A 16,808-nucleotide genomic window follows, 5' to 3' on the forward strand; every position below is an offset into this window, starting at 1 on the left:
CATGGTTTGTGCACTAATTCTCTTGAATCCATGCCCACTGATTTTTAATCATTTAGACCAGCTCAAGGCCAAATCCAAGATGGCAGACTTGGAGGACAGAAGCTAATTGAGGGTCTGCGCCCTTCTGTTTTTTTTCTCGCAACTCCTCGTTGATGTTTTTGGAACAGAGCTGCTCACTTCACCACTGAAATTGGAGAGGGCACACTGGAGCTTAGCTCCTAAACCGACTACCAGAGGAACACCCCAACCAGTTATGGTCCTTTTACACTGCATACATTCAGGGCATTAAACACATCCCAGATTGCTCAAAAACCCATTACTTTCAATGAGTAGCGTTATGTTTTTGAACCGAGCTAGTACAACGTTCGGCCAGGAGCACGCATTGCCACTTGTCATCAGGCCGCCGTGTTCAAAATTGAACCCGATCCAACTTTCACCACTGCACACTGTGACATAGCTTCGCACTGTCCAATAGAATTGATTCGTCAAGCCAAAACATGGAAGAGGACAGAGTGCAGAAATGTGTCACAGAACTGCTAAATTATACAGAGCAGTTTCTAAAGAAAATCCTTACAAATGTTTTTTTACCTCAATATTTTTATTGCTGTACATTTTGAAGTAAAAAAAAAGTTTCTTACATTATAAAACTTGTAATTAAGATTAAGTAAAAAAAAAAAAAAAAGAAATCTTTGTTCATCTGTAAATTAAAACCATAACTTAGCTGTTGTTGTTTCAGATGAGATGATTTCTTGATTTACATAGGGAACCTTGCATATTTATTTTTGACAAAATAGCATGAAAGGTAATGTACGAGGGCTGTCAATAAAGTATAGGTCCTTTTTATTTTTTCAAAAACTATATGGATTTCATTCATATGTTTTTACGTCAGACATGCTTGAACCCTCGTGCGCATGCGTGAGTTTTTCCACACCTGTCGGTGACGTCATTCGCCTGTGAGTACTCCTTGTGGGAGGAGTCGTCCAGCCCCTCGTCGGAATTCCTTTATCTGAGAAGTTGCTGAGAGACTGGCGCTTTGTTTGATCAAAATTTTTTCTAAACCTGTGAGACACATCGAAGTGGACACGGTTCGAAAAATTAAGCTGGTTTTCAGTGAAAATTTTAATGGCTGATGAGAGATTTTGAGGTGATACTGTCGCTTTAAGGACTTCCCATGCAGTGGGACGTCGTGCAGCGCTCTCAGGCGCCGTCGTCAGCCTGTTTCAAGCTGAAAACCTCCACATTTCAGGCTCTATTGATCCAGGATGTCGTGAGAGAACAGAGAAGTTTCAGAAGAAGTCGGTTTCATCATTTTATCCGGATATTCCACTGTTAAAGGAGATTTTTTTAATGAAAGACGTGCGGACGGGTCCGCGCGTCGGGACGCAGCCGGCGCGGTGCGGTGGCACAGGAAAAACACCTCCGTGTTGATAACCATTTGTAAAATCCAGGGGACTTTTGATGGCTTTCAGTGGAGTGAGTATATGAGAAATTGTTTAACAGCTGGACATGTTCCAACTTGTCCTTAAGGCTTCCAACAGAGGTGTTTTTCCTGTGGCGGAGCGTCGCGGCGGCTGCGAGCCGACGCTGCAATCCGTCCGCACGTCTTTCATTAAAAAAAATCTCCTTTAACAGTGGAATATCCGGATAAAATGCTGAAACCGACTTCTTCTGAAACTTCTCTGTTCTCTCACAACGTCCTGGATCAATAGAGCCTGAAATGAGGAGGTTTTCAGATTGAAACAGGCTGTCGACGGCGCCTGAGAGCGCTGCGCGACGTCTCGCACCGTGGGAAGTCCTTAAAGCGACAGTATCACCTCAAAATCTCTTCTCTCTTCTCAGACAAAGGAATTCCGACGAGGGGCTGGACGACTCCTCCCACAAGGAGTGCTCACAGGCGAATGACGTCACCGACAGGCGTGGAAAAACGCACGCATGCGCACGAGGGTTCAAGCATGTCTGACGTAAAAACATATGAATGAAATCCATATAGTTTTTGAAAAAAATAAAAAGGACCTATACTTTATTGACAGACCTCGTATACATTTCAAGTTTGGTAGATAGATTCATTCATATCTGTATTTCAACCAGGAAAAAAGACACTGTAAATAAATACAAGTATTTATTATATAAACAACAGGAAATGATGGAACAATGTCTGCAGTGTGCTGGTTAATTAGGATTTCTCAGTGTGACATAAACCTCATGATGAAATTATTTTTAATTTAGTAATTTCTGACATAAACCTCATGATGAAATCTTTTTTAATTTAGTAATTTCAACATTTACTTATGTTGTTGTTACTATGTAATTGCTTTTAATGTTGTGATCAGGACTGAGTAATTACTAAAATATGAATGTGATTATTCTAGTGATTGTGAATTTTTTTTATTATGCACAATAGGGGCGGGGTTTAAAGGATTATTGACCGACTGTGAGGTCTGTATGCGAAAATATCAGACCGACGTGTTGTCCGTGCAAAAATCACGGAGGTCTGATTTCCCTGTACAGACCGAGTAAGGTAAGTTAATAATTAGTAAGGTTAATAATTAGTTTGTTATATGGCTGTTATATATAGAAACGCAAACTTACAGTATCGCCCGAATATGAAAGCTACTGACGGCTCGTAGTCCCACTTGTTCGCTTCACCTCCATGAAGAACTTGCTAACAGATGGTCCAGTCATTAACTGGTAAACTTTCAATCTGTGTGTTTTTTCAGATGCTGTTTAGATATTTATGGAGTACGTTCGTGTCCAACTTGCTACTTCTAATCGTGTTTTTAGCTTCTGGTTTATAAAAAAAAATACGCGTTTCAAACTAATTGTCATGGAAACCGGTCTGAATGAATGAATGCCATTCTTGATCCCTTACTGGACACATCGAATACCTCTCAGCATATCCATACATTTACAGTAGTATTCCTAGGTCTAATGAACGATTTTAGTCTTACCGATTTATTTAAAGCAATAAATCCCTCTTCAAGACAATACAGCTTTATTTCTGGTGGACATAAAAGCTATTCAAGGATTAGGTATCTATTGGCTCCTGAAAATGTATTTTCTCAAATTCATTCTGCTGTAATTCATTCTATTTCTCTATCTGATCCGGGTGTTATTATCTCACAGCTTACATTAACTGGTACTCGCACTCCAGCCACAAGGTGGCGTTTTAACACTGCTTAAAAACAATGGTTTTTGCAATTATTTCAGAAACACTTTAACTGTTTTTTATTTCAGATAATGTAAACTCAGTAGAAGACCCATGAATACTATGGGCTGCAATTAAAGGATTTATAAGAAACACGACAATTTCCTTTGCTTCTCAACTTAATCAAACAAGATTGTGTAAAATTAATACACTTGAACATGATTTGCAAAAACTAGAATTTGTACAGCAAAGGAGCGGTTTTAGCGAGGCAAGTAAAAAAAAAAAAAAAAGTTAAAATGAGCCTGAACAATTTATTGAAAACAAGACCTCAATTCCTGATGTGCCTTCTTGCACTAGGGAAGATACTTACTTCCCCAAAAGAAATTTCAAGTGTGGTTTTCCCACTTTTCCCCGGTTTAATGTGTAAGTTGTGGAGCGCAAACTCAGAAGGCTCAAAGATTAGCAGGAGACAGACTTCAATTTTAGATGTTGTATTGAAAGATGCCTTCACTAAACAGAAAGTGGCTGCTGTCCAGCTCTGCACCCAGATGGCCAGGCTGTTGCCCTCAGTGTGGATCAGTAAAGTTATGTGATTGGTTGAACGATGTTGCATTTTACATTTATATGCAGTGACTGCTCACATTGTAGTAGTATCTGAAATGGTATGTGTAAAAGTAAAAATGTGTTTTGTCTGTGTAACGTGGTAAGCAAAAGAACAGTGTGCATCAGAGGAGATATGAAGTTATTATTTGTATAAGGAGATATGAAGTTATTATTATTTGTATAGGAGATATGAAGTTAGCAAAGTAGCAAATTGGCCATGAGACATTGTTCTGTGGTGTTCAGCATTTAGCACAGTTCCCTCACTCCACCAAAGATTCTTGCTGGGAATCACTCCCAATAATGAAACTCTTTAATTTCTTTTCCTCTTTTATTTCAAGTAGAGGTGTAAAACCTTTGACACACAAACACCAGTGTAGGTTTCCACAATTTAAAAATACAATAAATATATTCACTAGATTATACACAACAGCGCTCATCCTTTAACTTTAGCTCATAATTAGAATTAGGATAATTCAGCCAAATTTGTAATTTGTTAATTCATTGTTAATATCCAATTTCAATTTTTTCAATTTCAATTTATTTTCATTTATATACCGCCAAATCACAACAGAGTTGCCTCAAGGCGCTTCACACAGGTAAGGTCTGACCTTACCAACCCCCAGAGCAACGGTGGTAAGGAAAAACTCCCTCTGAGGAAGAAACCTCAAGCAGACCAGACTCAAAGGGGTGACCCTCTGCTTGGGCCATGCTACAGACATAAATTACAGAACAATTCACGGATGAATATACAAGAAATGCTGTTGGTGCACAGGACAGGAGGTTCGCCAACACAAATACAATGCCCATCTCTGGATGGAGCTGTACCTTAAACAGAGAGAAAAAAAAAGAGTCAGGCATCAGAAAGACAAAAAATACTGTATAATTTGTATTAATCAACAAGAAAAACAGAAGAAATTCTAATGTGATCGCCGGCCACTACCCCTAAGCTTCACTAAAAGATCCAGAATTTAGGTAAAGTTGAGGCCACGGCATGCTCCATTTACTAATAAAAATGAATTAAAAGAGTAAAAAGCATAAAACAAAACTGTACCAGTATGCTAGCCATACGAAAGGGAAAAGAAGTGCGTTTTAAGTCTGGCCTTAAAAGTCTCCACAGAATCTGACTGTTTTATTGATGCAGGGAGACCATTCCACAGAACAGGGGCACAATAAGAGAAAGCTCTGTGGCCCGCAGACTTCTTATTCACCCTAGGGACACAAAGTAGTCCTGCACCCTGAGAACGTAAAGCCCGGGCCGGTACGTAAGGTTTAATTAGGTCAGCTAGGTAGGGAGGTGCCAGTCCTTGAATAATTTTATAGGTTAATAGTTAATATCCATAATTTGTATTCGTTTAGCATTTAAAATACATTCCATAATTTCATATTTTCTTAAAATTAGCAGTCATACAAATTTAATTTTAAATTATTTTTTCTAAGTTTCTAGAATTACCCCAATTAATCATTAAACCCAAACTTCCCAATGTTCACACTGAAAGTGCAGGTGAAGCCCATATTTACAGAGCACACCTCAAATGCACCGCCAAACAATGACAGGAGTGAGTCAGAGGGGAGAGATGGAGAAAAGCCCTGCTTACCGGCAGTCCTCTTCAGTTTGTTTGGTGATTTTGATGTGTGCATTTACACTGGTCTTATTTTGCTTTTTCTTTTGTCAGAAGCCCATCTCCTTGGCTACTTTTCCTCCTTCTTGCTCATACACTGCAGCACCCGCGCCCCTTGCTGTTTGCTATGCACTGATTACTTTGCGCTTACACCTGGCACTCAGCGACGTAACATAAAAAGGGGAGTGGGAGATGGGGCAGGTTTAACTCCATTCACCGCAACAGACATACTGCCCAACATTACTGAGAATGATGCTGAGCATCTTGCTCAACCAGTTATGCTGACCGAGTTAAAGAGTGCTATGGCTGGATTGATAAAAGGCAAATCAATGGGATGGAATCCCCCCAGAATTTTATCTCACGTTTTGGGAGGAGTTACAGTGGGGCCAAAAAGTATCCGTCCCTCATTGTGGAAGTTCTCTTCTTAGGAAGATGAGAGAAGTCTGTAATTTTCAACATAGGTACACTTCAATTATGAGAGACAAAATGAGAAAAAAAATCTAGAAAATCAGATTGTAGGATTTTTAAAGAATTTATTTGTAAATTATGGTGGAAAACAAGGAAGATTTCTGGCTCTCACAGACCTGTAACCTCTTCTTTAAGAAGCTCTTCTGTTCTCCAGTTGTTACCTGTATTAATGGCACCTGTTGAGACTTGTTATCTGTATAAAAGACACCTATCCACAACCTCAAACCGTCAGACTCCAAACTCAACAATGGCCAAGACCAAAGAGCTGTCAAAGGACACCAGGAAGAAAACTGGAGATGTGCACCAGGCTGGGAAGAGTGAATCTGCAATAGTCAAGCAGGTTGGTGTGAATAAATCAACTGTGGGAGCAATTGTAAGAAAATAGAAGACATACAAGACCATTGATAATCTCCCTCGATCTGGGGCTCCACGCAAGATGTCATCCCATGGGGTCGGAATGATTATGAGAACGATGAACAAAAATCCCAGAACTACACGGAGGGACCTGATGAATGACCTGCAGAGAGCTGGGACCAAAGTAACAAAGGCTACACACTAAGCAGAGAGGGACTCAAATCCTGCAGTGCCAGGCGTGTCCCCCTGCTTAAGTCAGTGTGTGTCCAGGCCCGTCTGAAGTTTGCCAGAGAGCATATGGATGATCCAGAAGAGGATTGGGAGAATATCATGTGGTCAGATGAAACCAAAATAGAATGTTTTGGTAAAAACTCAACTCTTCGTGTTTGGAGGAAGAAGATTGCTGAGTTGCATTCCAAGAACACCATATCTACTGTGAAGCATGGGGCTGGAAACATCATGCTTTGGGGCTGTTTCTCTGCAAAGGGGACAGGACGACTGATCTGTGTTAAGGGAAGAATGGACTTGCCTATGTATCGTGAGATTTTAAGCCAAAACCTCCTTCCATCACTGAGAGCATTAAAGATGCAACATGGCTGGGTCTTCCAGCGTAACAATGATCCTAAACACACCGCTCAGGCAACAAAGGAGTGGCTCCGTAAAAAGCATTTCAAGGTCCTGGAGTGGCCAATCCAATCTCCAGAACTCAACCCCATTGAAAAGTTGTTGAGCGAGTTGAAAGTTCATGTTGCCCAGCGCAAGCCCCAAAACATCACTGCTCTAGAGGAGATCTGCATGGAGGAATGGGCCAAAATACCAGCTACAGTGTGTGCAAACCTGGTGAAGACTTACAGGAAATGTTTGACCTGTCATTGCCAACAAAGATTATGTTACAAAGTATTGAGTTGAATTTTGTTATTGACCAAATACTTATTTTCCACCATAATTTACATATAAATTCTCTACAGGTCTGACAATGTGATTTCCTTTTTGTTTCCTCATTTTGTCTCTCACAGTTGAAGTGTACCTATGTTGAAAATTACAGACCTCTCTCATCTTTCTAAGTAGGAGAACTTGCACAATCAGGGACTGACTAAATACTTTTTGGCCCCACTGTAGGAGTATACCTCTTGGCCATGATAAATCGATCTATTGATGCTGGTGCCTTTTTTATATTTGAATTCTGCTTTAATTGCCTGTGTATGAATGAGGTGGTGGTCAGAGGGGCTGCAGGTGCAGAATGGCAGCCACGCTTCCATCAGTTTGCCCCAGGGCAGCTGTGGCTACAATAGCAGCTTACCACCAGCAATGTATGTGAATGTGCAAGTGAATGAATAATGCAACTTGTAAAGCGCTTTGAGTATCTTGAAAAGCGCTCTATAAATCCAAGTCATTATTATTATTAATTGTACTATTGCCTAAACTCAAAAATTAAAATATTTTCCTGGGTCTTGGCCTCCCACTTAGAACCCCATTTAGCAAAAATGATTAACTGTGACCAGACAGGTTTCATGAAATCACGGCTTGCTTCTGATAACATTTGTCGCCTTCTCCATGTTATTCATGCTGGCAAAGTTATAGCATCCCCGTGCACCGTATTGAGTGTTGATGCAGAAAAGGCTTTTGATTGGCTTGAGTGGGGTTATTTGTGGGAGCATTGTTCAACATGTTCAATTGTGTCCGAATTTTAATAAAATAATTCATTTATTGTACAATAATCCTATTGCAATGATAAATACTAATGCCATTATTTCATCGATCTTGCAGACAGGGTGCCTTTTAAGCCCTTTCATATTTTCTGTCATTGGATCCCTCGTTCAAACGATGTGACAATATCCATCTGTTGCTACAATCAGTTTTAACAACACTTCCCTCTCCATATAGCTATATGCTGATGACATCCTTTTATTCTTTGACAGGGCTCCTACATCAGTAACATATGTTTTGGATACTTTTCAGGAATTCAGCTCCCTGTCTGGTTATAAAATTAACTGGACAAAATCTGCACTTTTTCCATTGAGTCCAGAAGTAGTCCTTTGTACTTAATCTCAATGTATCTCTGTCATCAAACAATTTTAGTACTTGGGAATGGGCATTTTTCCTTCCTCAGTTACTGTTGCAAATAATTTTAGAAAAATGTATAATACAATTGAGTCAGATCTTCATAGAGGGTCTTAACTCCCTAAATCATTACAACTGCGTGTATCAATAGTGATCCTAGATATGCTTCCAAGGATCCTTTTCTTTTCCTTTATTTTATTTCTGCTACCACCCATGGATTACTGGGACAAAATTCACTCTTTAATCTCTAGATTTATCTGTGGTGGGAAATGCCCATGCATAAGATTGACAACTCTTCAGTGCCATAAATCAGAGGGCGGGTTCTCAGTGCCTAATTTTAAACATTATTTCTGGTCCTTTGTTTTAAAACCACTATCAGTTTGGCTAAATCCTGGCTCTGTTACCTGCTGGAAATCTATAGACAGGGGTACACATAACTGGTACTCATTGTGCTTGTGTGTGCTAAACATCATTGATGCACAGCAGAGGCAAACACTTTTCCAACAATCTGTTATTGCTTTCCTCTTATGAAGTGCTTCCCTTGTGTTTTCTGCTGCACATCATTTATTTTTAGCATGCACAAGCACCATGAGTACCAGTTATGTGCATCCCTGTCTATATAGAGTTATTTGACATTGCCACATAGATTGGGAGACCTAATCTACTCAGCAGTCCCTCTAAAATGAGCTAAACTGCACCTTGGCACGATTGAGTCATGTGTTGTTGGTATGGCGACAGGCTGAGAAGGTGGCTAATATTACATGTAAATGGCACATAAAAAGCCCATTTTTTAATAACTGTTCTCTTCTCACTGGGGGATCCCATTCTCAGATCCACTCTTGACCTCGAAAGGGGTTCATTTGTACATATGTAATGACAATGGACTCTGTAGCATTAATGACCTGAGACTCTTAGAACTTACCAGGCTCATCTTTTTTTCTGTATCTGTTAGACCTCAGTGCTGCTTTTGATACTGTTGACCATAAAATTTTATTACAGAGATTAGAGCATGCCATAGGTATTAAAGGCACTGCGCTGCGGTGGTTTGAATCATATTTGTGTAATAGATTACAATTTGTTCATGTAAATGGGGAATCTTCTTCACAGACTAAAGTTAATTATGGAGTTCCACAAGGTTCTGTGCTAGGACCAATTTTATTCACTTTATACATGCTTCCCTTAGGTAGTATTATTAGACAGTATTGCTTAAATTTTCATTGTTACGCAGATGATACCCAGCTTTATCTATCCATGAAGCCAGAGGACACACACCAATTAGCTAAACTGCAGGATTGTCTTACAGACATAAAGACATGGATGACCTCTAATTTCCTGCTTTTAAACTCAGATAAAACTGAAGTTATTGTACTTGGCCCCACAAATCTTAGAAACATGGTGTCTAACCAGATCCTTACTCTGGATGGCATTACCCTGACCTCTAGTAATACTGTGAGAAATCTTGGAGTCATTTTTGATTAGGATATGTCATTCAAAGCGCATATTAAACAAATATGTAGGACTGCTTTTTTGCATTTACGCAATATCTCTAAAATCAGTAAGGTCTTGTCTCAGAGTGATGCTGAAAAACTAATTCATGCATTTATTTCCTCTAGGCTGGACTATTGTAATTCATTATTATCAGGTTGTCCTAAAAGTTCCCTAAAAAGCCTTCAGTTAATTCAAAATGCTGCAGCTAGAGTACTGACGGGGACTAGAAGGAGAGAGCATATCTCACCCATATTGGCCTCTCTTCATTGGTTTCCTGTTAATTCTAGAATAGAATTTAAAATTCTTCTTCTTACTTATAAGGTTTTGAATAATCAGGTCCCATCTTATCTTAGGGACCTCGTAGTACCATATCACCCCAATAGAGCGCTTCGCTCTCAGACTGCAGGCTTACTTGTAGTTCCTAGGGTTTGTAAGAGTAGAATGGGAGGCAGAGCCTTCAGCTTTCAGGCTCCTCTCCTGTGGAACCAGCTCCCAATTCAGATCAGGGAGACAGACACCCTCTCTACTTTTAAGATTAGGCTTAAAACTTTCCTTTTTGCTAAAGCTTATAGTTAGGGCTGGATCAGGTGACCCTGAACCATCCCTTAGTTATGCTGCTATAGACGTAGACTGCTGGGGGTTCCCATGATGCACTGTTTCTTTCTCTTTTTGCTCTGTATGCACCACTCTGCATTTAATCATTAGTGATCGATCTCTGCTCCCCTCCACAGCATGTCTTTTTCCTGGTTCTCTCCCTCAGCCCCAACCAGTCCCAGCAGAAGACTGCCCCTCCCTGAGCCTGGTTCTGCTGGAGGTTTCTTCCTGTTAAAAGGGAGTTTTTCCTTCCCACTGTAGCCAAGTGCTTGCTCACAGGGGGTCGTTTTGACCGTTGGGGTTTTACATAATTATTGTATGGCCTTGCCTTACAATATAAAGCGCCTTGGGGCAACTGTTTGTTGTGATTTGGCGCTATATAAAAAAATTGATTGATTGATTGATTGATTGATTGATTGATTGATATCTTCAACTGCGCTCTGTCATGAAAGCATATGGAGCACCATGGAATACGCCACTTGCCACCCATGTCTTACACTCCATCATGGGAAACAGTGGTCACAAACGACGTGTGGTCTCTCAATTATATTCACTCCTCGGGATATGTCATACAAAGAACTCTCCATCACGCAAGTTTGGACTAAGGACCTGGAACATTGCATTGGGACATTGGGACCTTCTTGACTGGGACAGGATATGGTCCTCCATTGTACTTGCTTCTAAAAATCCAGACCACAGCAGATACATTTCACTTATATTCACAGGACTCAAGGAATGCCTATGGAAACATTTAACATCGCCAAACTGCACATTGTGCTCAGATAACCTCTTAGCTTCATTTATGCCTATGAAGAGAGGTGTAGAGGACTGTAGAGAGGTGAAAATCTTTTGGGTGAATGGTTTGTGCCACTTTGACCTTTTGAGCTTAACTGTGCTCTGTTCCCCCATACTGTTACTTTTGGATGAGACCACCTCACTGAAACTAACAGGTACAAAAAGATAGACCCTCTTGTAAGGTATCACTGCACCCAAAAAGATGCTAGCTGTCTGCTGCAAACCACCTCACATACTCATCAAAACTCAATCAACACACACATTGGCGTCAGAATCAGAATAGTCTTTATTCACCAAGTATCCACAACAATACAAGGAATTTGACTTGGGTTTCAGCTGCCCTTTCTCTGTACAGCGTGTTTGAATATAAACCAAACACTGAATAATTCACAGTTTAAAAAAAAAAAAAATGTGCAAGTGAAACAGACTGAAGTTGTACGTGGGGTATATGAATTAGTTTTTGGCATATTAAATTGTTCATCAATGTGATGGCCTATGGAAATAAACTGTTCCTGTGTCTCATTGTTTTGATGTACAGAACTCTGTAACATTGACTGGGGGGTGGGGGGGGGAAGAGATTTTAAAGAGTGTGTGTCCAGGGTGTGATGGGTCTGCAGAGATGTTACCAGCTCGCTTCCTGGTCCTGGACCAGTATCAGTCCTAGATGGAGGGCGGGCCGGCTGCAGTGATTTTTTTTCTGCAGACCTAACAGTTCATTGAAGCCTGTGCCTGACATGTTTGGAGGCAGAGGCAAGCCAAACAGATGGTGATGCACAGGACAGACTGGATGATGGATGTGTTCAAGATGATGAGCAATTCCTGGGGCAGGTTGAACTTCCTGAGCTGTCTGAGGAAGTACATCCTCCTCATCTGACATGTTTGCCTGGTAGGCAAACTGCAGGGGATCCAGTAGGGGTGCTGTGATGTCCTTCAGGTGGCTCAACACCAGCCATTCAAAATTCACGACTACAGATGTCAGGGCGACGGGCCTGTAGTCATTTAGTCCTGTTGTAGTGGGTTTCTTTGGGACTGGGATAATAATGGAGTGTTTGAAGCAGGAGGGGAGATTCGGGTATAAATGGGTGCCAGCTGATCAGCACATGCTCTGACATTAGGGGGAGACACCATCAGGTCTTTTTTTTTTTTTTTTTTTTTTTTCTTCTTCTTTTTCAAATATTTGTTTATTTGGACAAGCAAATGTTAAAACACATCCCTTTCAGGTACAATAGAACGACCACCTCTCCAGTGGGGTAGGAAAAAGACGCAGTGCTAATCCAGGTTTTTGTATCACGGAAAAACAAAATGAATAGAACAAGTTAGCTGGAGAAGGAAGTTTACCACAGTCTTCCCTGAATCAGGGAAAGGACACTTCACAGTGTGTATGTTAACAACTGAACCGGAATGAATATATGCATAACGCACACGTTTCTCGTTAAATGGCTACTTTCAATTTACAGTGAGAACAGTTTTTACATATTCTGTCCATTTTGACCAAATTCTGAAGAAAGATTCCATCTGGCCCTTGATTGAAAATGTCAAACTTTCCAGAATGTAAATGCTGTGTATACTATTTCAACCCAACATTTTGAATTTGAATTGCCAACAGATTTCTGTCTTTCAGAGTTCATTTATCAAAATGGTATCTCTCCAAAATTCAGGGCTTCACAGTTGCAAGGAATGTCTTTGGTAAAGATGTTCTTTAGGTGCTTACCAAGCTGTTCCCAGAAGGGTCTGATCACTCGCCAACTACAAAAAATATGAAAAGAATTAGCGTCATTTGTTCCAGCAGTCTCCAGCAGGTGTCTCTATTATCCTGATATTTTCTCTGGGTAGGAGTTACAAAAAAATGCACATTATTCCAACAAACGCCCTCCATGTTTTGGAGCTTGAGGTCATCCATTGCAATCTGTGTATCTTTTGCCAGCTTTCAGTTGAAATAAAGATTTCCTTCTTTCTCCCACTTTACCCTTATGTAATCTTTGTCACCCTGTTTAGACAATTGAATACCATTATATAATAGCCAAGAAACAACTTTAGTGCATGAACCTGATTTTAACAAAGACAAAGACACTGAAGAATCCTGACTCAACTGTTTCCTCGGTTTCAAAAGGGAATGTCCTCCCAGCTCTAATAGGAAGGGCCCTTACTGGTAGCAGCAACCCAGTTACAGAGTGAAACCCCCATAATTTTTTTTTTTTTTTTTTTTTTTTTTAGAAAACTATGTTATTAACTCAGAACCTCTGTCGATTATCTCTGAGAGGTATAACCAAGGAGGAAAAATAGTGAATCTTTTCTCCTTGTATCTTTCACCTCTTGCGGTGCTGGAGTTGTCTTTCTGTGCTCTTACCTCCTTCCTATGCCAGGACAGCTGCTCAATCTGCTTCTTCAGGGACTCTGGCAATCTGATGATTTACCTTGTAGCCTTTTTTAGCCAGGTCCTCGGTTGCTTCTTCTATGGTGTCATAGATTTTGGGATCTTTCTTGAATTTCACTTGCAGCCTCACTGGGAAAAGGTTCTGAAATGGGACCCCACTCTCTTTTAGGGCCATCCGGACCTCCGTGTATTCTCTGCACTTTTTAAGGATGGCCGGTGGATAATTATGGTCTAGATTTATGCGTTTGTAAATGGACTGCATTTATATAGTGCTTTTCCATCTGCATCAGATGCTCAGAGTGCTTTACAATTATGCTTCATTTTTACCCATTCACACAAACACATTCACATCATGCAGACAGTGAAGCACCAGCAAAGAGTCCAATACTCGTTTGTTTGGTCCATCCAACAACAACAAACCTGGGAAAAGGAAACGACAAAAAGTGTCTGAGTGTCCGATTGTCACGCCAGACAAATCCCTTATGTTGCCAAGCCTTACGAAGTAGCAACTCTTTCATTTGGAAGCTCAAAAATCTCACCACTAATGAGCATTGCGGTGTGTTCTCCAGCGACAGCAGTACCAGCTGAATGGGAGTATTTGTGTAGTTTCTCAGGTTTTCTTGGGAGCCTCTTTTCCGAGCTGCCATCACTATGATGTTCCAACCAGAAGTCAGGTCAGCATCAGGTCTTGGAGCCTTTTTGATCTTCTGTTTGCGAAAGTACTGGCATACTTCCTCTTCACAGATCGGTCGTGCGGGTTGTGTTGCAAAGAGGAGGGGGAAGAGGTTTCTAGGGGTCAGGCAGTCCATTGTCATTTGGGTGTGAGAGGGTCCCTTTCAAACCTGGAATAAAACATGTTCAACTCCTCAGCTAGTCGGGGCTTTTCCACAGGTTTGGGGGATGATCTCCTGTAGTTGGTGGCATGCTGATGACCTCTCTACACTGTTGCGGGATCGTTGGCTGAGAATTGCTTTTTCATTCATATGGAACTATCAGTGGCAAGAATGCATGATGCTGAAACTAGTATCCGTTTGACATGGCAAGAAATGGCAGTAAAGATAAAATAATATCTGTAACTTGTTTTCATTTCACTTAAAATTTTTGAGTCATTGCTCAACATGCTTTATTTGGAAACTTGTAATTGGGGTGGGAGGGGTTGCCACAGGGTTGTGTGTGTGGGGTTTTGTTTGCTCTATTGTTTTGTTTTTTACCCCCTTTTTCTCTTTTTTTATGTATCAAATATATTGGTTGTGCTACAATTTCTTAACAGTTGTATGTTTACACTGATTATGTGACTGATTATATTTCTGACATAAAAAGAAAATAAAAAGTTGATCACAAAAACCTAGCAGTCGATAAACACAGCACAGCTTTACATTGTGTGGTAGTTTTACAAATACTGTCTGGTGTTTCTGAAAATCTGTACTGAATGTGTTTGAATGCTGTCAGTTTGTCACTGTGCTTTTCTTACTCTGATTTCTCTCCATGTGTTGAAGGTCTTCTTTGTGATTCACCTCCACTCCAGCCCGATAGCCAACAGCCTGCCACCCATTGTTGACCCTGACCCCTTGCTCTCCTGTGATCTCATGGACGGCCGTGATGCCTTCCTGACGTTGGCCAGGGACAAACATTGGGAGTTCAGCTCTTTGAGGAGGTGTAAGTGGAGCACAATGTGCATGTTGGTTGAGCTCCACAACCAGGGCCAGGACCGCTTTGTCTACACGTGTAATGAGTGCAAGCACCATGTGGAGACACGCTGGCACTGTACAGTCTGTGAGGTGAGATACTGTTTTCAGACATGTGTTTTTTTAAGTGGGTGAAACCATGCAGTGATAAAGTTTTAATTATAAAGATAATTGCACACCAGCTGCTGCTTGAGATAACTACTTCCTACTGAGAAACTATGTGTGGGAGTTCAATGTATGGTTTTCAGAAACTTGTTAGCTGTGCTTTTATCCTGGTGAAAATTTGTGATTAATGGATCAGAATGTATGTAATCTCTTCATACTGCTGATGTGCTGTAATCCTGATCTGCTGCCCATCTTCTTGCTTTGTACTAGTTTTTCAATATTCTCTTGGTTTCACTGATATTTGACTGAATACACAATGTCCTTAAATCAGCACCAGTTTTAGCAGTTTTTCGAGTAAAAACTGGAACTGTATTTGTACAACCACAATTCCAGTGAAGTTGGGACATTGTGTGAAATGTAAATAAAACAGAGTACAATGATTTGCAAATCCTGTTCAACCTATATTCAGTTGAATACACCACAAAGACAAGATATTTAATGTTCAAACTGATAAACTTTGTTTTTGTGCAAATATTTGCTCATTTTGAAATGGATGCCTGTAACATGTTTCAAAAAAGCTGGGACAGTAGTATGTTTATTGCTGTGTTACATCACCTTTCCTTCTAACAACACTCAATAAGCGTTTGGGAACTGAGGACACTAATTGTGAGTGTCATGATTGGGTATAAAAGGAGCATCCCCAAAAGACTCAGCTGTTCACAAGCAAAGATCAATCAATCAATCAACTTTTTTCTTATATAGCGCCAAATCACAACAAACAGTTGCCCCAAGGCGCTCCATATTGCAAGGCAAGGCCATACAATAACCATGAAAAACCCCAACGGTCAAAACGACCCCCTATGAGCAAGCACTTGGCCACAGTGGGAAGGAAAAACTCCCTTTTAACAGGAAGAAACCTCCAGCAGAACCAGGCTCAGGGAGGGGCAGTCTTCTGCTGAGACTGGTTGGGCTGAGGGAAAGAACCAGGAAAAGACATGCCGAGAAGGGGGGCAGAGATCGATCACTAATGATTAATGCAGAGTGATGCATACGGAGCAAAAAAAGAAAGAAACAGTGCATCATGGGAACCCCCCCACAGTCTACGTCTAAAGCAACATAACCAAGGATGGTCCAGGGTCACCCGATCCAGCCTAACTATAAGCCTTAGCGAAAAGGAAAGTTTTAAGCCTAATCTTAAAAGTAGAGAGGGTATCTGTCTCCCTGATCTGAATTGGGAGCTGGTTCCACAGGAGAGGAGCCTGAAAGCTGAAGGCTCTGCCTCCCATTCTACTCTTACAAACCCTAGGAACTACAAGTAAGCCCGCAGTCTGAGAGCGAAGCGCTCTAATGGTGGTAATATGGTACTACGAGGTCCCTAAGATAAGATGGGACCTGATTATTCAAAGCCTTATAAGTAGAAGAAGAATTTTAAATTCTATTCTAGAATTAACAGGAAGCCAATGAAGAGAGGCCAACACGGGTGAGATATGCCTCTCTCCTGCTAGTCCCGTCAGTAC

At 40.8% G+C, this 16,808-nt stretch overlaps 1 protein-coding gene across 1 annotated transcript in view; it reads left to right on the top strand.

Annotated features, from left to right (window-relative positions):
- The window catches only part of LOC117525998 (histone lysine acetyltransferase CREBBP-like), a 228,177-nt gene that overhangs the window by 205,812 nt on the left and 5,557 nt on the right, over positions 1–16,808 (top strand). Inside the window, 1 exon segment of the mRNA XM_034187989.1 lies at positions 14,998–15,279. Coding sequence (XP_034043880.1) covers positions 14,998–15,279 — 282 coding nt within the window.

This window comes from Thalassophryne amazonica, chromosome 15, assembly GCF_902500255.1.
Source record: "Thalassophryne amazonica chromosome 15, fThaAma1.1, whole genome shotgun sequence".
NCBI lineage: Eukaryota > Metazoa > Chordata > Actinopteri > Batrachoidiformes > Batrachoididae > Thalassophryne > Thalassophryne amazonica.